Here is a 26,179-nt window from a genome sequence, read left to right as displayed (position 1 = left end):
TATATACGTGAGTTACAGAGATATTATTACTAGCACCAGCCTAAAGATTGACAGATTGCCATTTAACGGTCATATAGTCTTTATCTTTAATACTCATAAAAGAATATCTTTGTTCAATAAATTGACTGTGATCACTAAAATCAAAATTTATGTTAAATTATGTCGAGTTTGACGATAAATTGAATTCCGTTGCTCAAGTAAAACAGTAAAAGGAAAGCGGCTAATTAGATCAGACCCGAATTTCACTTCGGAATCATATAAATAACACTTTGCCGATTCCACACGGTCTAGTGGTTACGGTATGTACGTATGTACATCGTATATAATACATACCTCTTCATTATACAACATTCTCATAGGAGACGGCTACAGTACATAGCTGTAACAGATGCGTTTTGATCGTTGTCTGAGAGGGCCAGTCGTTTCTCCTATCCCTCAAGTCAAATTCCTCAAATTGTTTCAGGAATTCCAAATAGGATCAAAACACATAATATTAGAACAACTCGCTTTACAGTGACGTTACCCACTTATTGAACTTTTCTTTCTTGTTTGTTGCTTTTACATAAAATAAAACTATCTCTTAGATATTTTTAATTAAATTACACATATCAGACGTATTAGTCCCGTGCCATAATTGTGTTATATCAAGTTACTTACACAAATCGTAAAAGCAACATCTACATAAAATATCTTCTTTAATCTAAATGAGTAAATATTCATGTTGACAAATTACTTAATTTTGTGTCCGTGAAACAACGTAAAATAAAAGTCGTATAGCTGATTTTTTTCATGAAACATGTTTCTTTTAGCATCTAAATACTTTATACACCTTATTTATTATATTTAAATGAAATCAATCTAGTGTTTATATTTTCAGGAGCAAACAAAAATAAAAATTAAAATTTTCGTTTGCAAATTTACTTGATAATTCTATCGTGTAACAAAGCAACGTTTGGGAGAATCATTATTCAAATGCCATAAGGTACTCAAATGACGCAAATATCTCGGGGAAATAGAAAATCATTAAGGTCATCGCTATATAATAACGAAATCAGTCGTACGGAGCTGTAAATTGGAAATTAATTGCTATGGACCGTTAAAATTTACATTTCATTTCATCTAAATTGAAACTTAATGTAACGGACTTATTATTAGTATACACCTACATATAGCTATTTATATGTATATATGTGTGTCTGCGTCTTGTTGTCAGTATTAAAAAACCAATTACAGTGTAGAGTAAGTTATGTCACGGATGTTTCTGTAGTTTGTACGAGGAATAAACTTTAAGGTGCTTTCAAACTTTATTTTCTTGGAAAAGAAAAGGGATAAATCTTGAACTTTATCCTGTTATATAGTCACATAACAACATCACGTGTTAGGTCAAATTCACTCTGACGTAACCCGACGGCATATTTTATCGTGATCATCATGTTGACATAATAGGGGGGTAAGGGTAAAAAGTTAAGTTATATGTACATATCGTAACAACAAGGCATACATTTTAGAAATCTTGAGTTTCAATGCAAAAAGAAGTCTCATATTATACATATAGGATACAGGAGTATATAGGAGATATAGGATATAGGAGTATATTTATAATATATTAGATTTAACAAAAAAAATATAAGTTTTTTTTTTATTATAATACATTTTATACGAATTAATTAAATTATAAAATACGTATATTTGTTCCAGGTCACGAGAATGGCGATCTTCAAGCTGTAAGTACTTCACCAATTACACGAAATAGTTGAGAGGACATTTTAATACGAACAAATCAATTATTCAAGTGACTTTTGACGTAGTTTTACTAAGGATTTTTTTCTCTACATTTAATATTATTCTAGATAATATTATTTAGATAAGCATGAGAGTTTTTGGGGTTTTAATAATTTTGTTTTGTTCCAGAGTATTAATGTATTGATATTGGGGAAAATAAAAAAAAACAGTTGTTAGATTTTCTTTGTATTATATTATATAAATATCCCAGATTAAATTTAAGAACACGTACTCATAGAGATTTAATATAAACACATATCTTATTACACCAAACCCCAAACCTCAAACCTGCCTTTGTCTTAAAATACAGATCTTAGTATAATTTAAGGTAATATTAACTTAATAAATTATTTTGTAATAGAATTTCTAAATTCATGTTACAAAATAATTTATTAGGTTAATATTACCTTATATTAAATTTTAAATTGTACTAACAATAAGTTATTGTCGCATCCAGTTGAAAGCAGTAGAAAATCTCATAATATCCCTTATATAACTTAAGATTAAAAAATTTCCACGTTTTTTGAAATTGTTTCTCAAATTATTGATTTGTTAAGCACGAGGCAATGCACGTGTCAAAACAGCTGAGCAGTTGTTATATTTGCTATATTGAATAATAATGAAATTCAATAGAAAGTTTGAAATAGTGAATTCTTTGTTATAAAAGTCATACGAGCGCAAATAAAGGGACGGTGTTTGTTAAATTTAAATCTTATGTATGTACACATATGTCTGAAATCGAGTTTGGTATCACTATACGAGTAAATTATTGTCGAAATTGAAAAGCGTCTGCATTATTACAGAAATAGTAACATTGTTACAGAAATATAAGATAAATTTTAACGATGATTTATTATTTTAAATCGTGAAGTATATTAATATTCAAAACACCTTGCTGAGTATTCTAAAAGGATTTATTATGGTCGTACAGATAAATGTTTTTTTTTTTTAATTATAACGCTCAAAGAAGATAAAAATTATTTATAGAAATATTAAGATGTTAAAATATCAGATTATATTTGACCATTAGTATTTTTATTAATTTATTTTTTTGTACAAAAATATGAAAATAACTATTATTAGTAGTAATTTATTTTGGTTTTGTTAATATTTTGAATCATGGCTTTTATGGCTATAGAATTAAGTTTTAAATTGATATATCGATCTCATGTTCAGATGTTTAATGAAACGTTTGTTTTAAAAACAAATATTAAGAGTATAAAAGCCTTTTCAAATTGATATAAACCTTGTCTTTTCCAGGATGTTCCCGTTAAGGAATTGGAAAACCTTAAAATGGGTGAGTAATGTTGAGGTTGAATTAATATAATTTAATTTTTATTTGTTTTTTCTGTTTTGGCTAACGATGTAAGCATGACCCGCTTTGATCGAGGATTTGTTTGTAGCTTCCATGACAAAGTAACAAATATTTGTATAAATTTTAAAAGATTTGGTTTCCAATTTACAAATATAGAATGGCTATCATTAATTAAATTGTTTACGGAAAAAAGGATGAATGATAATATCACTGGTTTATATGTTATAAAAGTAAATAAAAGTTTTGTCTAGCATTCAGAGTAGTTTAGAACGTAATATTACTATTGTATGCTAACTTGGTTTTTGTATTTTTACGCAATGTCTATATGTATGTATTATGTAAAACCAGGATTTTATTGTTAAATACACTTTGCATTACAACACTGAGAATTAAAATTTATCATGAAAGATTCATATAGGCACATTTTATTATTGATTGGGTCTTAATCCTATTTGTTGAAGAACTCGTGCCGATGGTGAAAACTATAAAACATTCGTTTTTCGTTCAAACAAATAATATTTGTTTTGGGTTTTATCCGATTCCATATGGCTATGATATTTTAAATGTATTTATTAATTAAATGAGCTTTATAATAATTTCCACAATATTAACTTCCTACACTAAGAATATATATTCTATATATTAATGGTAATATTATTACACACGAGAGAAGTAACAATATTTTTTTATTCTATGACATGATCGTTAACATTTGTTATGTATTGGGTGGGAAAGTATTCTGTGACGATTACTAAGAGCTTTTTTTAGATAACGCTCTCGATAACTCGATAACTTTATCGATTTTAAATGCATTTGTAGATAATAACCGGCTTGTATATATCCTAAAAACGAGTGGTATATATATATATAAATATATTTTAGGAGTAGGAATAAAGCTGAATATCTATGAAATTTATGTCCATTTATTTGAGAGTCGTTACTAATACTTGATTAATCGCTCGGTTTATAAAAAAAATTGCGTGTTGAAAAGTAATAAATTGATAAAGTCATAAATAACAAAACCGTCATAAAGGAATATAGGTTAATATATATTGTGAGATGTATTTTCTTATTACACATAAGTTTAAGCTAACAACCGATGTGTTCGAAGCGTGTCGCAATCGATTCTCAAACATATTAGTATGCGGTAAATCTATCAACATCAATCTAATATGACGTCTTCTCGATCAAACTGTTTTCGGAACACGTGAAAGACCTTTGATGAAAAACCTCGTTGGCTCTAAATATAATGAAAAAGTATAAACTTTGTTAACAAATTTATTGTTTTTATATTTCTAAATGTATAACTACTAAGCAGAAAATTTAATTCTTATTTTATTAAAGTCCACAGCGACATTATTCCAGTAGTTTTTTAATAAATTCTAGAACGAAAATCCCGACTCTAGATTTTTTTATGATTGAAATTCATAACTTTGTAGAAATAGTTAGGTTTCTCCTAAAAGAATGTTATTATTTTAAAAAGTTTAATGAAAAAACTTTTGCTGTTGCTGTGTTTTGAATCATAAAATATTTCGAGATATTCATAAATTATTATATCGTAACTTCTTTGAAGCGTTTTAACGGAGTATTTAAACTTACGTGCTTATTTTTACGTAACATTACAAACAACTGGAAACAATAAATTAAAGATAAAAAATCTATACTGAGAATAGCCAGCAAGCTTTCTAATGAGTGGTTTTCTTATACACAAACATAGGTTGGATAATACACTGAGAAAATTTCGTTATATAAAGCGTCCCCTTATTTATTGTGATATATTTGAGTCTAGATACTATAAATATTAATGCGGCCTCGCCGTCAAAGGTCCGGGGTCAGTCAACAACTCTGAAACTCTAAACTTCGTTATTTACTTGTTTCGTAATTAGGTAGGTACGACAAACATATAGCTTAGTGTACTAACTCCAGTTAGCAATGGTTAATTATCATTTTGTTATCAATTTAATTTGATTAAATATTTTTATTTTCGTTTATTATAAATCATATAACATTTTAAGTTCATAATAGATTTTTTTTATATTCCTGTCTGCTATATAAATACATTATAAATTGTAAACGTACTATATAATTATAAAAGTTAAAGTCAAGTTGAGTATTAGATTTGCCTCTGCATCGCGTCGCGTAGTAATGCTACATGCGATAGATGTAAGAAATAAATTCACGCGATTTAATAAAAAAAAGCAATAAAAAAAAATAGGTTGAATATCAATATAAAATTATTAAAAATATATTTTAATTATATAGGACATCAGTATAATATAGACTAAAAAAATATTAGAGATCTTAAATTGATGGTAAAAATTTTTATTTGTAATAACTATAATAAACATTAATTAAATGGAAGAGTTTATACTATATGTTAGTCTCATGAAGAAGTTAAGCAAGTCAGTCTCAGCTAAGTCAAAGCAATCAAACTTCTTATGACATATATTGGTAAAGGTCAAAAGTGCCGAGAATATACGCCAAGGCTAAAATTAGGTCATATTATTTAAGGAGATACTGAAGATTTATTATGTAAGGATAAGTAAAACATACTCATTAAATCTTCGTTAGATTTCTGTGGTTGGGATTCTGAATACAAATGGTACAAAAATATTGTGTCCTGACAATGGATTTCTTTAATATCGAGATGTATGTAGATATATATTTTCCATTGGCTGTGAGTTAGAATAATTCTGTTGCAAATTATAATATTCATTATATACTTTAAATTAATTGTAGAAGAGTCGAGCAAGGAAGTCGATCCCGGTATCCAGAACAGGGAACATGTGGAAATCCACAGACTTGGTACGTACGATATTATATTTTTATTTTCAAAATAAATTACGCCCTGTATTTGAATTTGTATATTTTATTTATCGCAAATTAATATTTTCTATTATACCCTTATAATGAGAGTTAAGTATAATTTATATCTATCGTAAGTCTATTTTCTTTTTAAGATGTAATTAGTAGTATTTTCATTATTGTTTCATCTATATGTCAATCCTAATGTTAGCCCAAGAAGCTGAAACGACGTCACAACTAAAGTTTACCCGTTTTATGACATATAAATACCTATATTATATTACATATACTCCTCAAGACGCTACAAAACTACCATAAAGTGTTTTTTTTTTATTAAATTAAAGTTTCACGACCGTTATACAAAATGATATTGTTTTTATTTGCGGTGATAATATTTAAGTTTTAAAATAGGCGCTGTACAACAAAACGGTGAATTGGTATCACGTGTAGAACAGCATGCATCCGCTGATAGCGTTGGTGATGAGAAGCCAAAAGTACACGCTCAGACACAGCTTGATGTGCCGGCTGAGGGAGTCCACAAAATGATTATACAGGATGGAACTCATGTTAGTGTATTGGAAGGTACCGTTCATACCACTCCAGCCACTGAGGAACAAACTACCAAGGTAAAGTATAAGTAGTTGCTGATAATAATAGTAGTTACTTTGGTAATGTTAGCAGTAACGTTAGACGTTTGATCGCAACTGAAATTGTTTTTCGTTACACTTAGATTTTGGTTTAATACTTTATGAACTACTATATTAAATAATACGGCTTATTTTTATTTCATCTCTTCCATATATATAAATATTTGTTAAAAAAAAAAACAATTTATTATAAAAAAAATCCCATTCGATTCAAGGTTCAATAACAGTCCTGCGGTACACCTTTCGTTTTGTAATTGAATTTTCTAACAGAATACATTACTACATTGTAAGATAATCATGAAATTAAACTACCAACACTTATGTAATAGAACAAATGACTCTTAAATAACGAATATTCTAGATATTCCACGGAGCTGCGCGTTTGGTTCAGACTGGAGCGGCCGCTAATACTCCAACCAATGGACACACCGCTGTAAGAAGAGCTTTCAACGATGTAACAAAGGAATTTAAGAAGAACGTAAGTAAACATTAATTGTAATGTTATTTCCTGCCAGCTTCATTAAAGTTTTACACCGAAGAAGTAGGAACATTTAGCTTAAAATAGAATAGCGTACTACCAACGTGAATGGGCATCGTTAAGTTGTTTTATGAGTCTCACAGACTGCGTTAGGCCATAAAGAGAGGTTATACGCATACCTGCTGTTTGTCCCCTTTTCCTGTAATATAACCTTTACAATATAAATTGGGATTTTGAGCGTTTTATAGTACTGTATTTATCCTAAGCCCCGCTCAATAATCTTATTTTGATAAATATCATTGAAAAATATCAATTATTCGATGCTAATACATATACCTAAGTGCCTTTGATTATTTATTCAACTATAGCCATTACTCTAGCCTTACTGCATAGAAACCTCTTTATTATCATGAAATATATTCATAACAAAAATTGTGCCAGTATTACAGTTACAGCTATAATATGTAAAGTTACCCTACCGCATATGCTTGCTATATCATGACTTATTATGACTAAGAGCATCAAATAATTTCTAATGTTCAAACATTACAAAAACAATATGATTTAAATGAATTCGTATGGAAATTCTTGGCTGAAACGTGTATAATTTCCAATATATAAAATACGTATATATTTGTAGTCTCACCGACATGAGATTAGTTTTAATATTTAACTCTATAATGATTAATTGTCATATGCTAAATCATGTATTATGATCAGGACAAAAATTTGATCAGAATATATATATATATATATATGACAGTAACATATATCATTTTATATATATGATTCTCTTATAAAGCGATGTCTCATGAGATCTTACGCGGGTACTCATTTAAATAAAACTTATAGTTTCGGATTTAATACGAGTTTATAATTATTTTAACTGAATACTCCCGACGTTTCGGTTACTTTGCAGCGACCGTGTTCATGGGCAGACGAGACGCATATGTCTGTCAGTTGGTCTTGTAATTTGTCGTCTACCGCTGACGATTTCTTTAAGAAAATATGAGTTTTATTTAAAGCTATGTCTCATATATCCTAAGTAGTTGAAGCCAGTTGCTATATGTCATAATAGGAACGCTACCCATACGCTGGTATCCAGTATTCACCTTTAGACATGGCGGAGTACGTCTTCTGGACGGGCGACGAACGTGGCGTCACCACGGCTATAGAAGATTTCCTCCAAGAAGGAATGGTGGGTTATGCACTTTTTCTTTCATACATTGTTTACCACTTTAACATTTTATAAATAATTCAATACACGAATCAGATAACTCCAATTTATTGTTATATTTTTGTAAATTATATTCTTTAAAGTTAGTTATTCGTATTGTCGTACTTGAATCGCAACTTCACCCTTTTATTATGAATTTAAGATGACTAAAGAAGACGCCATCGCCTTCCTACAAGAGATCAAGTTTAATATCGACTACCTGAGAGCTCATTATACGCAGAATCTCAAAGCAGCTGAGGAAAACGCCCAACAAGAAAAGCTGAGAAACTTTATCATGGAACAAAACGCTAAGGTAAGCTTATGTTTAGGTTTTATTCTTATCTGAAATGGAAATAAAATTACAAGAAGGTCGAACAAGGTCATGTTTATTATCTTGATTTTATTTGGTAGATTTGATAATTTCATAAAATATATAAAAATAAGGACAGAGTTTTATTATGGACATACTTTTTTCAGCAAATGTTGATTTATAATAGAATTTATAACGACCAAATATTTAGGAATAAATTCGTACGACAGTTATACATTTCTGCAATGCATAATATCATATATGAATAATTAAATAAAACGCAAAAAAATATATATACATATATAATGAATTTATAATGTCTGAAATTATACATTCCAATAAATTATGGAGGGCCATTCTGATGATAAAGATTTTTAATCGATCTTTAAATGTGACAAATCGCTTTATTGAGAGGGTTTGTCAAAAATTAATTGTTTATCACATTTATTTTCTTAAATTCGAGGAAGGGAATAGAAAATGACTTCAAAAACAACTTTCGTTGACATTGTCACTTATTATATCTGTCAAATGTCAAGAAGTTAGAAATATATTTATATTTTGTGTACAATATTATTTCGGTTCTACGATAGGTAGCTATCGTTTGTTCATTTTCCTTCAGAGACAATTATATTAATTTTCATAATGAACTAATCCTGTTAATAGATTCCTCGCCGTCAAATCTTCGTTATTGTTAAGTACGCGGCCTTAGACGTAATAACGAAATTGTAGTCATTTGTAATTTAAGCAGCTCATTTGTTACTTTGATATTTTAAAATGTACGTTAAAAAAAAACGTAATGTATAGTAATTTCAGGATAGAAATTAAGAAGTCTTTGAATATTTTTTTTATTATTCCATGTGAGATACACATTAATAGTTCTAAATACAAAAAATCTATACTACCGTCAATTTTTTGTTAAATTAGCATATTAGTAAAATTTGAAAAAAATAAACATGAATGTAAGTAATTTTTAATAACAACTCATGCGTGTTCTAGTGTTGTGTACAATATGTTATGGGTTAATTCATCATTCGGGTTTGATTGTGTATCTAACAATGTTGTTTGTTCGCACAAACACATCAAGTTAATAAAACATGTAACATTGATTTATCAGAGGAAATTGGATGATCCGATAAGAGAATAAAGTTACGTTAGACACGTGTTGTTAACAAAAACAACTGTAAGAATCTATATTAAGAATTAATTTATATCGTTTGTATTTTATTTCATAGAAAATGAAACGTAATCGTAGTGATTTTTTTTTAGAATTAAATTTTTTCTTATATAACATAACATAAAATATTTGTGTAGTGAACAAATAAATCTAAATACATATCGTAAGACGTTTGACAGTCGACATTAATTAATTGTCTATTTCAATTTCGATACTAGGATAGAAATGTCATTATGTTTGACATTTAGTGGCAAAACAAACATTGGAAATTTACCCGGATTGACGTATATTCGTGTGTCAAAGTCTTGATAGTGTGATGTTTATTTTAAATATTTTAATATAATATAAAAAAAAACATGGTGCGTTCTTTCATATCAGTATTGACTATGTTAAATTCCACTCCCCGTTCGCGTAATTCGCTTCACATGTTGATATTAAAGATAAAGCTTTTACAGAGATTATATGACATTCATAATTTTCGGTTGTAATATTTCATGACAGAATTTCGGCATATTTTATAATAACTTTGTGCTAAAAAGTTCACCCTTTAATGGCACGTGCGGCCAAAAGCCATTAGTCTTCTTTATTTATAATGAACTAAGTCGAACTCATCACATTTTTCTTTATTTAGTTTCAGAGGCGTTGTAATACTCTGATATGCGTGTTATATTTTATGTTGGTATCGAAATTTTGGATGGAAATTTGTTGCCGCTTTATAGTTTGACGAACTGTTAATAATGAAGGCATGACAGTGGTAAACTGAATTAACTAACACTCGGCTGGTTCTCAAAATGTTTATAAAATAACGTATTATTCGTTATATATATTTTCTCATACAAGAATATAAAAAAAACTTTATGTTCAGAAACTTTTACGAAATCTAATAATAAAGTTTATATTAATCATATTCTACGTATTTGAATCTCAACTGCAACCCTTTTCTCAAAATGAGATGCAGGCGTCATAAAGATGTTGAAGTTGTGGCTCGGGTTCGCGTTATCGTCTGATTCATCAGCTTTATTCAGGGATCGCAATAGTTTTGGGATGAGTCTTAAGGCCATCGTAGCTCTATAAACACCTAAAAGTGTCCAAGAGATATATCCTGGGGAAATCCCAGGATGAAGTCGTTACATCGCTCCCAAAAGACAAAGATAACCCAGAGCTGGAGTCACGACTTCAGTTTATGATAGGAGCACAAAGCAACAGAGTAGGGTTAGGATCAAGCAAGAAGGCCCAAGATACGGACATATTGAAGTCTTTTATTCGGCAAGACGAGAATGATAAATATAAGATCCATGTAATGAGTTTCGAGATGCAGAACGAGTGGTTAGACATAGGAGATTTTTGCATCCCATTAGCACTAAAATGGCGCAACTTAATTCATGATTGGTCGCCAGCATTGCTAAAATTTTATCTCAATGCGTTTCCAATTACTCTCCCAGATCAGTGTAATTTAGTAGGATGGGGTAAAGTTATCGAAAAACTAGCTATATTTGTGGGAAGGCAGTTGGAACTGCTAAGCATTTGCTAGTGGGATGTCGGGTACTCCTGGATAGCGGTCAATACTCGCGTCGTCACAATAGGGTTCTGGAAATCATACGTTGAACGGTTAGTCTTTTGGTAGCACTAGGCTAGCACTTTTGGCACTAGGGCTACAAAAACAAACGTCAAGCCTTACTCTATCCTTAAAGCGGCTTCGGATTGGACTATAATGATGGATGCGTATAAGAAACAATACAAAATCCCAGATGATATTTGTGCGTCGTCCTCCAGACCAGACATATTTATGTATCCGCGAATTTCAAAAGCGCGTTGTGATAATAAGGCTCACGCGTCCTTGGGAAACTAATATCCCCAAAGACCATGCCATCAAGGTCAATAAATATTACGAGCTCACTACCGAACTCACTCGAAATAGGTTCGTCGTGGATTTGTACGCGGTAGAAGTGGGAGCGAGAGGTATAACGGCAAAATCTCTCTACAACCTACTAAAAGACTTGGGCCTGTCTAAAACTAATATCAATTAATTCTTAGAACGTACTTCGAAGGCAGCCCTAGTAGGTTCTTTCCTAATTTGATTAGGCAGAGGGAGGAGCTTGGACGGTGGAGGTGACTGTTTAACGCGCGTTAGATAGGGGCCCCTTAAACCAACACCTGGGTTGCAAGTCCCAGACACTGTTGAAGCTCCTCTCCCTGCAACGCGATGGACCCGGCACGCGCACGATGAAGCCATTGAATGCTAAGAGGTTTCGTCTCGTCTCTTTATGTTACCAAAAATTTTTTAATACTCCACCTCGGCAAAACTACATTTGTTAGGGATCCTTACAAATACTTTAGACTTAAGGCCTAAGGTAAGTGAAAGTACATTTTACAGGAGTACCAATATCGTCCGACGCCTCTCCAATTCCCCTTCGGAAGTAGCCCCGAGGTGTTCAGGACTCTACCCGGGAAGACCTGGGATGTCAACAATCTAGGAGTTATCCCATCTATGCAAGTTTCCAATGACCTTCGACCTGAACCCGTCAAACGGACCTACGACCCAATGCTCCAGACTAATGTTATCAGTAAGATCTATACTTATCAACTAAATTATTTTTATCATTCATTTATTGTTAATATTATGACCTTTTTTCGTGCCAAATATCATCTAAATTCTCTTCACCGTAAAAAGTAATGAACGCAAATGAAAATGGATTTATATTTCAAAAAAACTTGAATTTAAATAATGAACTAAAATAATATATAAAGATAGTGTTTCTTAAGTAAATAACATACATTTTTAAGTTTTCTGAAATAACTAAAAACAATACATACATACATCTAGATAAAACTTACTATACATGTAAGCATTCCAAAGTCTATAACATTAAAAAATTCGGTCGGTATATTAGATACAAATGTACATATGTATGTAATAAAACTAGCTTAGCTATAAAACTATATTCTACAGATGTTTTAGTTTAAAAAAAATTATATAATTTTTTTTAATTGTATACTGGTATATATATATAATTCATTCACTTAAATACTCTACACATGACTATATACATATTATATAATGTACATACAGAGATTATAATGTATCGAAAAATTATATGTACAAGTATATATAGGTTATAAGTTAGTGTATATTCTCTATATAATATACCTATCATATATATAATTATTCAGGCACATCGGACTACGACCGTGACGGTCAGATCATCAGTGAGGAGGAATACGAAGAGATGATGGACAAACTCCGCGCCGCTGACTCGCTCTACACGGAGTATACCCTCGAAGAAATTATATATCAACTGGCGAAGGTACGTTTGATATAACTTGTATTAAGATATTTTACAAAGTAATGCTATAAAATATTATTATTTTTGTCCAATAAACAGTCTTTTATTTCTTAAATGATCAGAATAGGTCATGTATTAAAAAAACATCTATGTTTAGTGTTCTGCAAACTCACAGTAATAACAAAGTTTAACTAAATTAAACTAACAGTATTTACAGATTTAGTAAATTGTACGAGTATATTTTTCATTATAACTCTTATTGTTAGGCTATACCGCAAAACAAATGATTTGAAACTAAAAAATGTTACAAGTTTCGATTGGCTATTTCAAATTTGATTTATAATTAGAATAACAGTATAAAGCAATACCAATGTCAATGTGGTCGTTCGAAAAGAGAACGTATATTATAATCAACCAATAACAACATTTCCGTACGTATTTGTCACCGATATTGAATTATAAAAACAATATAAGGAAATATGTACGTCAGCGTTGTCGTTCGAAAATAGAACTTAAATTATAATAAGCTAATTATAAGATTTCCGAACGTATCTGTCATTACAGATGATGTTCTCCCAGTCTTTGTACCGCTCTCCATCATCAGCGCGCGCCGCCACACAGCGGTTCATGACCTTCCTAGAGCTGGAGGCCGAGCGGGGACAGCTGTCGAGGACCATCGAGAAGAAGGTTTTGGGTGAGTGATGTCACAAAAGTCATTAACACCTTTCTCATATTATGTTTCTGTCGTCACAGCAGACGTAGCTTTTCTAGTTTTCCATACATAATCCCAATTGGTAGTTACAAATTCCATAGTAATTAAAAAACTAACAAAACAAAAAACATACACAATACATAGCATATACATTATCTTTCTTCACAACTCTTTTAGTCCTTTTCTAGATACATGGATACTATACTTACTTAACCTGTGACTTACCTTTATAAAAATCACCAGCAATTTACAACGAACTGCTGTATTTTGACTTGATAATATTAATAAAAACACGTTAATAAGAGATAGAAATTCGGCTTATTTGAATAAAATAATATGTTATTCAAAATTATTCGTTGCGACACTGGCGCCATCTCAAAACATTGTAATGTTTTTTTGAAATCCACTGATATGTAATTGTTTTAGCCGTGTTTAATATATGTGATTATTGGTGTTACCTTATCAAAAAAAAAAAATTCTGTAAATTTTATTACTTGTACTATAAGTACATTGTAATAACTATTGAATTTAAGCAAGTTTTTTTTTACAGATGTAATGATGGCAGCTCTAACGGACACGATCGGTGACCATCCCGAGTTACTTCAAGCGCGAGACGGTCTTGGTATCGCTCCTGCTAATCGGTACGTGTTATCTGTTTAGAAATCAATTATTATAAAAAATATTGAATGACATTCATATAATATAATATTGGTCTTAAGTTAAAATCTGTGTGCAAATATTCAAATTTAAATGAAAAAGGTAGAATGAGTAGTTTCCCGATAATTGCGACTTCTTGAAAGTCGCAGTTGCTGATCATATAAGTAAGTGTAAATAATGAAATGTATGCGTTATCTATTTTAATATAACAAAAAATAATATTCGTGTACATATCAAATTTTATTATATTTAGGACTATTTTTGGTTTTGATAAAAAAATATATATATTAAAATCAAATCAGCGTATAAAAGTAATGTATATTTTTAGAATAGACAATATATATTTTTAGAATAATGAATCAATTTCTGGAAACGAGTGCGTCGGAGCCGAGTATGTCACGCGCCATTCTCGCGGCTTACAAGGACGAACTACTCAAAGGACCCCCATTGCACAAACTGGGCTTCACAGACCGAAACTAAATGTAAAACTAAATAAAAATCTTCATTATTGTAATTTATTTTATTTATTGGATTTTGCTTTATAAATTTTGGCAATATTGTTAAGCCAAATTGTAGCCAAATTGTTTAAACATTTTACGGTACAAGTGTTACCATATTTAAATCAATGTTTACATGTTAGCTTTCATATTCAGTCATTTTAATTTGAGTCCTTTAAGATTAATTAATAGGTACCTGACAATGTTTTGTTAAAAATTATGATGTACAATAAAAAAAATATGTGTCCAAAATAGTTGTAAAATATCAAGTTATTTATTCCAAAAATCTTGAATCTATATTTACAAAAACTATTTAAAAATGCTAATGGCTTTTAGAGAATTATAGCAAGTTTTATCAGATTTTATTATATGTATAATAAAGGTGCTTACAGGTATATTCATAAAAATTACCTCTGGTATATATTTTTTTCCATACCTACTTCAAATACCAAAGACATGTTAAATTTATAGAAATCTGTCGTCTGCAAGCACCTTTCTAGTAGCTTAGTCATAAGTGATTTATATAAAAGTATTATTAATATTCCATAGTAAAATATCTAATCAGATATTCTTATTACATATTTTTCTACTTAATCTTCTTAAAACGTGGTGTGCTTTTTGGATATTATAACAGCATCAGAATTATGAAATTTCTAATGTTTAATAACAATTTGGTCATCAACAAAGCCTCATATCAATGATAGCAACATATCAAAATTCAATATTTTGAAGTTTAAATGAGAGTATGCCGGAAAGCACATCACTACATATCTTTCTATTTACATCTTCCTTAAATGGATAAGACTCGGTGAAAACTTATTAGAAATTAAAATATCTGCAAGACTAAAATTCAGCATTGTTAGGATCGATGCTAAGGGATCGGCGTAAAATTTATTATATTTATATTATTCTTTGACATTTAATAAAAAATATTTAATGTCATTGCTGTTTTATTACAACACAATGTATATATATTTTAATTTAGTACCCAACCCTATTTGACTGGTTTCTTTAATTGACACTTAACTGTCTATAGGCAGTATAATTTCTATTACAGACTTATACCTATCAGACATGATGTTATCTTTACAAATATGTATATCCCAATATATTTTGGCAAAATATATAAATCAGTAAGAGGAACAATTTTTATTCATGTAAGTTTAAGTTTCTTATCTACAATTAGAGAAATTCAACAGTTCACTTTATAAAACGGTATCACAGCCCAACAAACACTACACATCTTTAACTTCATAATAAAGCTGTTACGGCTTTCACAGTTCAGTTGAAACAAATACTATCTTCTGTACATACATAGTTTAACTTTTAACTTTTCTTGATTTCCATTTAATTATGTTTTATAAAAACATACTTGTAAATGTAACTGCATTATATTAAATAGGTGTTATTTTTCAAAACACAATATAGCTATATATTGTGTAGATTTCATGTGCTTAACACTTGATTGTTTTAGATAATAGTTGTGTAGCCAAGACAGCTTCAAAATTTAGTTTTATTTATGCTTCTGTGTCGGTGTCCTGTTGGTCTGTGATTATATCTTACATGGATGATAAAGGCGGAAATGCTGTCTGCTTGCTCACAACAACTTTCTTGTGTTGATATGAAATGTACCCCTTTATTTTGCCTTGGTATATTAAATTAGCGACAATACACTGTGTCTCGTCAGTATCTACATCCTTCTCACCCATCACCTGCAATGCAGCTTGAAAGCTCGCTATGTCTATCTGGTGAGTGTTCTCAACTAGGAAAACTTTCCTGAACAAATTTCTATATGCTGTTATTTTTAATTTTTCAACAATCAAGTATATCCCAGCGCTGATGAAAAACTTTTCATGCTTCTCCATAACACTGTCAATTCCTCTCAAATCTCCATTTTTGACAACTGATACCAAATCCCAAAACTGAAGAAGATTATATTTTTCAAGCAACTGTTTTGTGGGCATATAGCCTAATAGCATTTTGACTGGAACCAGATATGTTAAAATTAATCTTTTATTCTTATGGCTCTTCTTGTGGCAGTTTTCAAATGCAAAGGATAGATATTCATTTGCAGCTTGATACTCCGAATCAAACATGGCTTTTCTCCCAACAAAATATCTGTAAGTAATCTGTTGAGCAAGTGGAAATTGATACCAAAGGGATGAAGAATCTATAGCTCTTATCAATGGTTTGCATAAATGCAATTTGTTAATACGAAAGTATACTTTAAGAAGCTGATTTGCGAGATACAGCATTCCATGTCTTTTGGTATCTTCCTCTGATGTTCTGTTATCGGCACAACAAACTCTGAAACAGGATAACAAGCTCTCCGCAGCCTTTTCTAGGATCTTGCCATTACTTTGTGCTGAAATACAAATCATAGTTATTGTTTATACTATAACCCAAAACAGATTGTATTATTATTGGTAAAAAACAATAATCTTACGTTGGGTAGCTTCAGCTTTCTGGGCAACAAGTCTCAAATCCAAACAAGTTGTGTACATGAGCGGCAAACACCAGTTTTGATCCTTTTGGGACATGAGTACTTTTACAACAGACACCACACATTGACTTTGGTGACTATATGCTGCCAGGTAGTCTTTTTCAATAACAGCCTGTAAAAATGTTTAGTAAATAACAATACAATTATTTTCTAACATAAAGTATTTTAGGCTGTACAGTTATTGTTAATATCTCATAGTTGTGGTGGAATATAATTTAGTAAAGAAAAAATTATACTAAGAAAAAAATGATTAATAACGGTTATATTTTACCTTTACGCATAATAAATGGCAAATAATTATTTCATCAATGGGGGCCACACAGTTTCCTTCAACCAAACTAGCAATATCGCTTGATCGAAGGTTTCTGTTAGTAACATGAGGATCTCTGAGCGATATAAGTCTAGCGAGCTCATCTCCTTCTGAAAGTCTGTACATTCGCTCTACTGTTTGGATATATTGGTTTAGAGTACCGGTTGATGTCATTTTGTATTTTGTTTTAAGTCGTATATAATATTTTATAGAAATATCTTCGAATTAATAAAACATGAACATAATAATAGATTTACATAATGTGCTGTTGTCACAATTTATATAAAAATTCGCTTATAATTACTAAAGCACTGCAATTATAAGTTTTACCATAGATTAAGGTACCTAATACCAAACTTCAGTTTTTGACACGTAATTTTTTAGAATAGATCGACTACAGATTATAGAAAAATTAAAACACTTTTTTTACAGAAAATGTCTTTAAAGGATAATTTTAATTCATCTTTTTAAGATATATTTAAAACAGCTTTCAAAGTATTCATTAAATAATAGTCTTTAAAATGATTCGAAATTACTAGAAGCTCCTTCTTCCATTATTTGAAATCCATATTATTTTTCACATTTCTTTGTGAAAAATAAATAATATCTATTATTATTTCTTGTTACACATACATTGTTCTTATATAAATTCGGAAAGGACTTCTTTAATAAATATGATTGTTACCAAAAAAAAATTGCAATGCATGTTTCGTTTTAATACTGTATAAAATTAAATGTCGTTTTTTCTTTAAAATTTCCCAATTTCAATTATCCGGAAACCCTAAAAAAGTTAAAAGGTTATTACAATTAAATTCTAAATCCACGATGGAGAAGTTGAAAGATTTTAAATAATTTATTAAAAATATTTCAAAAAAATTATAGTTGAGAAATAATTGAACTGAAAAACAATCTTTCAACAAGTAATTCTAGTCAAGGTTCTTTTATCGTTTTAGAAATTCTTTGTTACCTTCTACACCTGTGCAAATAACACAATCTCATTGTTGTTGTTATTATTCCTGTTTAATTTCATAATTATTAATGACTCCATCGCATTGTAGTTTATTGAAACAGCTTATGGCTATATTTTAAGCATGACTCTATAACGTGAGCATTCAAAATAAGGCAAAACTATTTATATGTGATAAATCCTCGTATTTAAAAATATTGGTCTTTCCAATTCTGCTAAGATTCTGTTGTTTAATATTGATTTCAGACCAATAAATAATAAAGCTGAATATAGAGTATTGAATATTTTATTGTTTTTTCGACTTTTGAATTGACCTTCAACCTATCGTTGTTTGGTAACCAGGATGAGAAGGTGGTCCAACATTGGAACTACCCTCAAATTTAGTTTTGGAGATCTCAAGAATGCGCCTGTCCTAAGTGGACGGGTAAGGATTAAGCTGCGTCCAATCCAGAAGCCTCATCTAGTAAGAGAGCATTTCAATTTCTCAAACCATGGATACATTATCATGACATAAGGAAGCTTTTAGTGTTTCTTATGATAGTATAAATAAGAGAATATGGAGGTAGTATAAGAAAATTCGAGGATATGAAAATAATTACTAATATCAAAAGCAATGGCAGAATTTAGAGAAATTCAAACCTAACTTAATATCATTAAAAGATTATTAATAATGTAAATTCACGATCTGTCTCTAATAAATTTAATTTCAAGTAAACGATATCACTACTAAATGAACTACCGTTTCATATTCGTTAATTAAGAACGCAAAAAGACGAATACTCAATGACTGTTATATAATATTATTCAAGTGGCTTATGTGTGAAACGTTATGTGTGAGCAACCGTTTTATGACATTGTTTTATTAAGTTGTATTTAGTAAAATGAAAAGAATTATAATGTTGTTTATTTTATGTGTGATAGTTAATTTGGTAATTTATTTGACTATACGTAGAATAAAGATATATTTAAAGATAATTTACTTAGAGTATTTTGTTTTAGGTAAAAAGTGGTCCCGTTCTTGATGGACTAAATTTTATATATGATAAATTCAAAATGAGTGTTAACAAACTTGTTAGCGACGTGAAAGATGACTTAAACGGTGTTTGGAATAGCACAATGGCGGCTGTAGACCTGTTATTGGGAGCTACAGAAGAATATAGGGAATGCAATGATACTAATTATATATAATAAATGTTTATAACTTATAAAAAAATATTGAATGCAACAAGTATCTTGTTTCCAATAAGTAAGTAAAGTAGTTTATTAACATATTTAGAACTTTAGGTTTTAGTCTTATAATTAATATTTATAATATTAACGCTAACCAAAATTGTTCGCAGTTTTCAAAATCTGTTCAATATGCGTTGTCTTAAGTAAATTATAAATTTTTCGAAGTTTCACTATATATGTATAATTAAAAATATGAAAAATTTGCGTTGGATTTTTTGTAATTTCTATATATTAGAGTATGGAATGTGTCACTTGTTATTGTTGTTTACATACTAAAGGTCAGTTGGAATAAATTAATCATAGATTATGTTTAAGTGATTAATTATATGTGTATGGGGCCGTTCAAGTATTACGTAAGCACTATGGGGGGGCGGGGGGTTCTTTGCTTTGCTTATTTTAGATGACATGGGGGATAGGGGAGTCTAGATGATGATTACGTCATCGGTAGTTATTTACCCTTTTACCGAATGGGAACCCTCACATTGTCTTAGCTTGAAAACGAAAAGCATTTTCGGGGATTCCCGTAAAAAATGCAAACGTTTAGGCGCTCGTTTTAAAACCAAGAAGGGGAATTACCGCGCGCTATTCACTTGTAGTAATTTCCTCTGTCAGTGTATTGTTTCGTTTGGATACTATAGCGAGTAGACTATTGACTTCGTTCAAGTTCTATATCATGCTTCCGTCAAGTCACTAACTCGTCACATCGAGGAGATCCATAAAAAAGTAAACACGCACACTGATAGGAAAGTAAGACCTGTAAGAGTCGCTGCTCGTCGTGCTAATGAACTGATGTGCATTATTCAAAATTTAGAGCACCATGATGTTGAATGATAACGACGTAGACATTCCAAAATTAAATGGAAGGGAGCAGACTCACAATACTGAGCAGCAATCCAAGCAAACCAATGTCATCGAAAACTTAGAATCATGGATACGGGTATCATGGACTGAAGATTGTTAATTTGAATTTCATGCGTGTACCAAAAATTAAATAAGTTTGTTATGTTTGTAAGATTATAATATTTTTGGACCTTACTGTATATTGAATACGGTATCAATCAAATCTAATCTTTATCCTTAATCTATTTTCTTATTTTTAAAATTATAATTATTATAATATTTAAAAAAAATACAATAATTGAAAATGTTTACGTAAGCATGGGGGGAGGGGGTAAGAGCTTTGTTTACTTTTGCTGACAAGGGGGATGGGGGGGTAAAAAATTGTAATAAATCTGCTTACGTAATACTTGAACGGCCCCTATACATTAGTTTTGTCCTCTCACTAATGCTAGTCACATTCTTCGATATGTAGTATGTGGTAAGACTAGGAAGAATTGACTTGACGCACACGAGGGTTAATGACAATTAAACTCTGGATAATAAAGCATAAAGAAGTGAACTATGCTATTCATCGTAATTATGTGCAATGACAATCATGGTTTTATGACTGCCATTATGTTTCCTTGAATTGAAACAATGGATATAAACTTTAAAAAAACTGCCTATATTTGTACTCAGCTATGAGGAATAACATTTGGATTTGCGTTTTTTATAACTTTTACAAAACAAAAGAAACAGTTCATATGCAGCTGACTTTCATTTCAGCATTTTGTTAGCTGATGTAACATAATGAAATCACTTGAAATATAAACGATTTGTAGTTATGGTGCCAAAGTTATGTACATTCAAATATCCAAGAGCGTATATTTAAACTCAAAGGTTACTAAAGTTTTTTAAGCGCAAGTTTAATACAACTTAACCACTATTCTGACTTGTGCATATTCTACACCTATATATTTACTGTCTGTCTTTCGACTATCTAATGACACTTGAGTCTTGACAGTGTCATATGTAATTGCATTTGGTGAATCTATTGATTTTCAAATATTGAATTTATAATTTGTAAAGATGGAAGAGAGTGTAGCTTTAGATACGTCAAAACAGAAACAATTTGTTAAATCTGTAAGAGGTATAAAAAAGCTGCTTAAGGTATGTCACATTTTTCGATTTATACATCAGACTAACCTATTCGTGACAATGTCTTATTTATATTTTTGTTATAGAAAAAGGGGAAAGTTTCGAAACCGCCTGCGGTTAAAGAAGCTGAAAAAGAAGTTGTTGAAGAAGAAGTAGTTGAACAAGAGGTTGTTGATAGTAAGAAAAGTGGTAAGATCACTAAGCGCAGACGACGGGGTTTAGTCTATTTGGCACATATACCACATGGTTTTTATGAGGTTAGTAAACATCATTAAAATTATTATTGTAATTTAAAGTAATGTCAATATTAAGTACCATTTTATTAAATAAAATATTTTGCTACATATACTATCAATTATTTTCAGCATGAAATGACAGAATATTTCAAACAATTTGGAGTTGTCACAAATGCTCGTGTTATAAGATCTAAACGTACCGGTAGTTCTAAGGGATATGCATTTGTTGAGTTTAAGGAGCCTACTGTGGCAGAAATTGTTGCGGAAACTATGAATAATTACCTTATGGGCAAAAGGTTAATTAAAGGTGTGTTTTTTTTGTTTATTGTTGTTTATTGTACACAAACTTTTAATGTTGCTTTTTTAAGCTCTTACAACAATTAACAAGATTATAACAAGTTACTTCATTGTTTTAGTAATTTCGTTATTTAATTTTCCAGCTGTTTACATACCTCCTTCAAAGCAAAAACGCAAAGCTCTTAGAAAAAAATGGAATTATCAAAATAATCCAACAGCTCGACTTAGAATGAGACTGAAAAGGGTATGTAAAAATTAGAACAAATTTTCCTTAATGATTTTTTAGTATATTATTAGCAGCAGGTTTTTTTTCTAATTAACGCAACTTATTTTTCAGCGACATAATGCTAAGAAAAGTGAGGATGAGGAGCTTAAATATGCTCAGAAAATGCTGGCTAAGTAATATTCCACTATGATCAGTCATTAATTGTTGTTAATCAAATGTTTCTTTTTGAGTATATTCCTTTTATTTCATAATATATATATATAGTTTTCATTTTTAGTTATATATATATATATATAACTAAAAATGAAAACTATATATAATAACTATATATATAATAACTATAACTATATATAATATAATTTCAGTCTCAATAACACTAAGAAAAAACTAAGTAATATGGAAATTAATTATGATTTCTTCAAACCTGTTGATGTACCAGCAGAGTTGATTGACAAGATTCAGACTGATTCTATGACTGATGTCAAACCTAAAGAAGAAGTTAAGGAAGAACCAGAAGTAAAACCGAAAAAGGCAAGGAAAGAAGTAAAAAGTGATAATAAATTAAAAGTTACACAAGAAGAAATATCAAAACAAAGTACAAAAACAAAACCTGGAGCTAAAGCTAGTGTAACAAAATCTAAGAAAGTATCAGATCAGAAACTTAATGTTGAAGAGGCAAACAAACAGAAAGATAAGCAAGCTAAGTTAGATAAAGCTGGAGTCAAGGCATTGGAAGATTTCATACAAATCAAAGATTCCGATGGTGATAGTGACAGCAGTGTGGACTTCGATTCAGATGAATATGAAAAAATGATAGAAAATGATAATGATTCATTGTTTGACGGTGACAGTGATGCAGAGGAAAATGTAAAGCCACAGAGTAATAAAAAGAAAATTAACAAGTAAGTATAGATGTTGGAGCACATTCAAATATAAATATGGCTCACTTAGCAATAAATTAATGTATAAATTATTAATTTCAGAACAAAAAAGGATATACTTCCTAAAAAAAAGAGTGTTGTGCAAAATCAAGGCACTAAATTGAATAATAAAAATGTTAATAATAAAAAGATAAAACAACCACAAAAGCGGAAAGCGGCTACAAGTAAGTTATAATATTTTTAGAAAAAATTATTATATCACTTTTGTCTCTGTACATTTGAGTTTTACTGGGATAGTGTTAAAAAGGTGCCTAAAGGGTCAATATTTAGTTACCATTGTTAATATAAAATGTGTCAACTTATTTTATTAGTTTCAGAATCGGCTGTAACAATAAAGAATGCAAAGTTTGAGAAACAAAATAAAAATAAGTCTTTGAACAAAGTAATGAAAAAGAAGAAATAAGGGAACATTTGATGGTGTATTGCTTTTAATTAAGTAACCATTTAGTAGGCTTACTCTATGAGATAGTAATGAGTAGCAAACCTTAGTTATATTCTCAAGAACTAGTTATAAAAAATTAAGATTTCGGTAGTAGTTTCAGGGTGGAGTGAAAATAAAACATTACAGAATTTACAATAACTGTACTATGATCATAGACACATACTTAAGTCATCCAGTATTTTTTTTATTAAAAAATGTGACAAATCAAGTAAGAATTGTGATTTATTTGTTGAAAACTTTTATACCTTGGCCTTATTTAAGTTGGATGTAGCCAGATTTTTTTTCTATATTAGATTGATTTAATCTGTGTCATTTAATTTTACAACCACTGGTCTTTCATCATCTTCATCGGAATCTAATCCTGTAAAGTCCCATTGTAACTTCTGTGACAAATTTTCTTTGAGTCTTTCAATCAATGTGAGTAGACGACCATCAACTTTACTCATGTACGCAGTTCGGAATAGTTCTCGTAATTTTTTATACACCAAGTTTTTGTTCATGACAATATCTGCCAGAAATTCTTCGGGCATCTCATCAATTTGAATTTCAATAGTTTTAATGAAGTGAAAATATATACTTCTATATTTGTGAATTGCATCTTCACAAGAGCAGAACAATATTACCATACTTTTCCAATGTTCAAATGCTTCGAGGGAATGGCTGATGAGAAAACACAAAAATGCAAATTGCATTTCACCTATTATATAAAGAGGCCTGAAAATTATAAAAAATATTACAATTGAATTTATCTAAATATATAAATACAGCGGTTAAAAACTTACTCATCGTGTGCTCTAATCATAAGTTCCAAAGTGTAAGACTGGTCCAAATAATGTTTAGTTATTTCTTGCGGCGCTGAACCAGGTGGGTATTTGTCTTTAGGTATTTCTGTAAATCTCATTGACATTCCTGTGAGAAGTTATCAGATTTTTTGTTAAATGGAGAGTAAGTAAAAAAACTAATATTTGTAATGATTATACCCTATTATGAAATAATGTGTAATAGATAGATAATATTTTTATGTCATTTTAGTTAATACTGATAATTATAGTTGAAAGTGCATGGCTTTTTGTATTTTTATAAATTATAGTTTACATCTTTGTGGAAAATGCATATGACAAGACTAGTAGAAAGCTAATATATATCCATAATTTAGTAATATCCATCTTATATACCAGGTGCAGGTTTTAAGTTTGGCAACATAGCTTCTTCTTTTTCTTGTTGTGTGGATCTTCTAGTCCTTTTGAGACCTGATTGACTGGGAGTTGAAATTTCATCATTATTTTCAGTGATGGTTGATACCTCTGAATTTTCAGTTACTTTAACACCTCGAGGTCTATCAGCGTCACTTGTTGAGAGCAGTTCCACTGATGATCTTATCAAGCCAGTTTCAGGGGATAGTTTTTTTGCTAGATCAGCTAGAAGTAAAGGATAGATTAGCTAGAATAGTCTAACAAATAATTTTGTCACTTGCATAAAATGTTATTACAAAGTCAGATCCTTTATTAGTCTTACCATTGATTTGTGAAGATAAAAGTTTCCATTTCTGCCATATTTCATATGGGTATGGGGCCAAATGTTTATCTATATTAAGTAAATTCTCCCTTAAACGCTGAATACTTTCTTCACTTATTTCTTCTCTACTAATATCTTCCAAATGTTTATCCCACATTTTCACCAAAAATTCTTTTTTATCAAAATAGTGCATAAACCCTGACCTAAAAATTGAAGATTTCAAATTTACACTTTAATAGCTCGTATTCTAATGTAATTACATATTAATACAAAGATTTCAGTGTGGTAATTGATAAAGTATAGAAATTATAATATATATAGTATTGGGTACAAGTAGATCTAAAATTACCTAGGAGAAACATCGCCTGTGTCTTTATTCACTGCAGCATAATGAACATAGTGAAGGCCCGGCGGAATCATTTTTATTCCACGAAAATCCTCATCGGTATTCCAACATTGCATATCAATTCCAAATTGAGTCTCTTGGGGCACTCCAAGAAATATAAAAGTTCCTCCTTCCACTAACAGCTTTTTAGCAGTTTCTTGATCCATTTTGGTCCTAAATCTAAACTGTAGTTTATAGGTATTGGTAACAAATACAAGAAATCTAAAATGTGTTTACATCCTGCAATGCTTTGCTTGAGTTTGACGTTTTGCA

General features: G+C 30.2%; 4 protein-coding genes across 6 annotated transcripts in view; 2 read left to right on the top strand and 2 right to left on the bottom strand.

Moving 5' to 3' along the window:
• Positions 1-15,819, top strand: part of LOC116766774 (uncharacterized) — a 32,691-nt gene extending 16,872 nt beyond the window's left edge. Inside the window, exons 3-14 of one of the 3 annotated variants that reach the window (XM_061521618.1) lie at positions 1,699-1,724; positions 3,043-3,079; positions 5,837-5,902; positions 6,314-6,528; positions 6,911-7,027; positions 8,133-8,225; positions 8,407-8,556; positions 12,102-12,291; positions 12,899-13,032; positions 13,576-13,705; positions 14,274-14,364; positions 14,731-15,819. In XM_061521618.1, coding sequence (XP_061377602.1) covers positions 1,699-1,724; positions 3,043-3,079; positions 5,837-5,902; positions 6,314-6,528; positions 6,911-7,027; positions 8,133-8,225; positions 8,407-8,556; positions 12,102-12,291; positions 12,899-13,032; positions 13,576-13,705; positions 14,274-14,364; positions 14,731-14,860 — 1,379 coding nt within the window. In that variant the 3' untranslated portion in view covers positions 14,861-15,819. Of the gene's footprint in view, positions 1-1,698; positions 1,725-3,042; positions 3,080-5,836; positions 5,903-6,313; positions 6,529-6,910; positions 7,028-8,105; positions 8,226-8,406; positions 8,557-12,101; positions 12,292-12,898; positions 13,033-13,575; positions 13,706-14,273; positions 14,365-14,730 lie in introns of all 3 variants that reach the window. The other 2 variants (XM_032656864.2, XM_032656865.2) reach the window with 2 other exon arrangements.
• Positions 15,820-16,011: 192 nt separating this feature from the next.
• LOC116766851 (PCI domain-containing protein 2 homolog) lies at positions 16,012-18,052 on the bottom strand. The gene is made up of 3 exons (XM_032656979.2): positions 17,652-18,052; positions 17,324-17,492; positions 16,012-17,242 (listed from the first exon to the last, which is right to left on the bottom strand). The coding sequence occupies exons 1-3, from the start codon at positions 17,862-17,864 to the stop codon at positions 16,437-16,439; spliced, it is 1,188 nt and encodes a 395-aa protein (XP_032512870.1). The 5' UTR covers positions 17,865-18,052; the 3' UTR covers positions 16,012-16,436.
• A 3,663-nt stretch (positions 18,053-21,715) lies between these two features.
• Positions 21,716-24,221, top strand: LOC116766749 (MKI67 FHA domain-interacting nucleolar phosphoprotein-like). The gene is made up of 8 exons (XM_061521587.1): positions 21,716-21,876; positions 21,951-22,121; positions 22,230-22,407; positions 22,541-22,641; positions 22,735-22,796; positions 22,989-23,525; positions 23,607-23,728; positions 23,876-24,221. The coding sequence occupies exons 1-8, from the start codon at positions 21,796-21,798 to the stop codon at positions 23,965-23,967; spliced, it is 1,344 nt and encodes a 447-aa protein (XP_061377571.1). The 5' UTR covers positions 21,716-21,795; the 3' UTR covers positions 23,968-24,221.
• On the bottom strand, positions 24,132-26,179 carry LOC116766750 (protein AAR2 homolog). The gene is made up of 5 exons (XM_032656834.2): positions 25,871-26,179; positions 25,522-25,724; positions 25,182-25,424; positions 24,789-24,915; positions 24,132-24,720 (listed from the first exon to the last, which is right to left on the bottom strand). The coding sequence occupies exons 1-5, from the start codon at positions 26,071-26,073 to the stop codon at positions 24,306-24,308; spliced, it is 1,191 nt and encodes a 396-aa protein (XP_032512725.2). The 5' UTR covers positions 26,074-26,179; the 3' UTR covers positions 24,132-24,305.

The sequence above is a fragment of the Danaus plexippus genome, chromosome 10 (genome assembly GCF_018135715.1).
Source record: "Danaus plexippus chromosome 10, MEX_DaPlex, whole genome shotgun sequence".
In the NCBI taxonomy this organism is placed as follows: domain Eukaryota; kingdom Metazoa; phylum Arthropoda; class Insecta; order Lepidoptera; family Nymphalidae; genus Danaus; species Danaus plexippus.
The sequence above is the reverse complement of the archived record's forward strand: the minus strand, read 5'-3'. Positions and strand labels throughout refer to the sequence as shown.

Bases quoted from the DNA above. Each gene is read 5' to 3' on its own strand.
- LOC116766851 (XM_032656979.2), bottom strand. From the start codon at position 17,864: ATGACATCAACCGGTACTCTAAACCAATATATCCAAACAGTAGAGCGA. The intron at 17,493-17,651 runs GTAAAATATAAC...ACATTTTTACAG, and splicing joins GCCATTTATTATGCGTAAAG to GCTGTTATTGAAAAAGACTA. The intron at 17,243-17,323 runs GTAAGATTATTG...TTTGTATTTCAG, and splicing joins GAAAGCTGAAGCTACCCAAC to CACAAAGTAATGGCAAGATC.
- LOC116766749 (XM_061521587.1), top strand. From the start codon at position 21,796: ATGGAAGAGAGTGTAGCTTTAGATACGTCAAAACAGAAACAATTTGTT. The intron at 22,122-22,229 runs GTTAGTAAACAT...AATTATTTTCAG, and splicing joins TACCACATGGTTTTTATGAG to CATGAAATGACAGAATATTT. The intron at 22,797-22,988 runs GTAATATTCCAC...ATATAATTTCAG, and splicing joins GCTCAGAAAATGCTGGCTAA to TCTCAATAACACTAAGAAAA.
- LOC116766750 (XM_032656834.2), bottom strand. From the start codon at position 26,073: ATGGATCAAGAAACTGCTAAAAAGCTGTTAGTGGAAGGAGGAACTTTT. The intron at 25,725-25,870 runs GTAATTTTAGAT...TTCAATTTTTAG, and splicing joins ACAGGCGATGTTTCTCCTAG to GTCAGGGTTTATGCACTATT. The intron at 24,721-24,788 runs GTAAGTTTTTAA...TATAATTTTCAG, and splicing joins ATGATTAGAGCACACGATGA to GCCTCTTTATATAATAGGTG.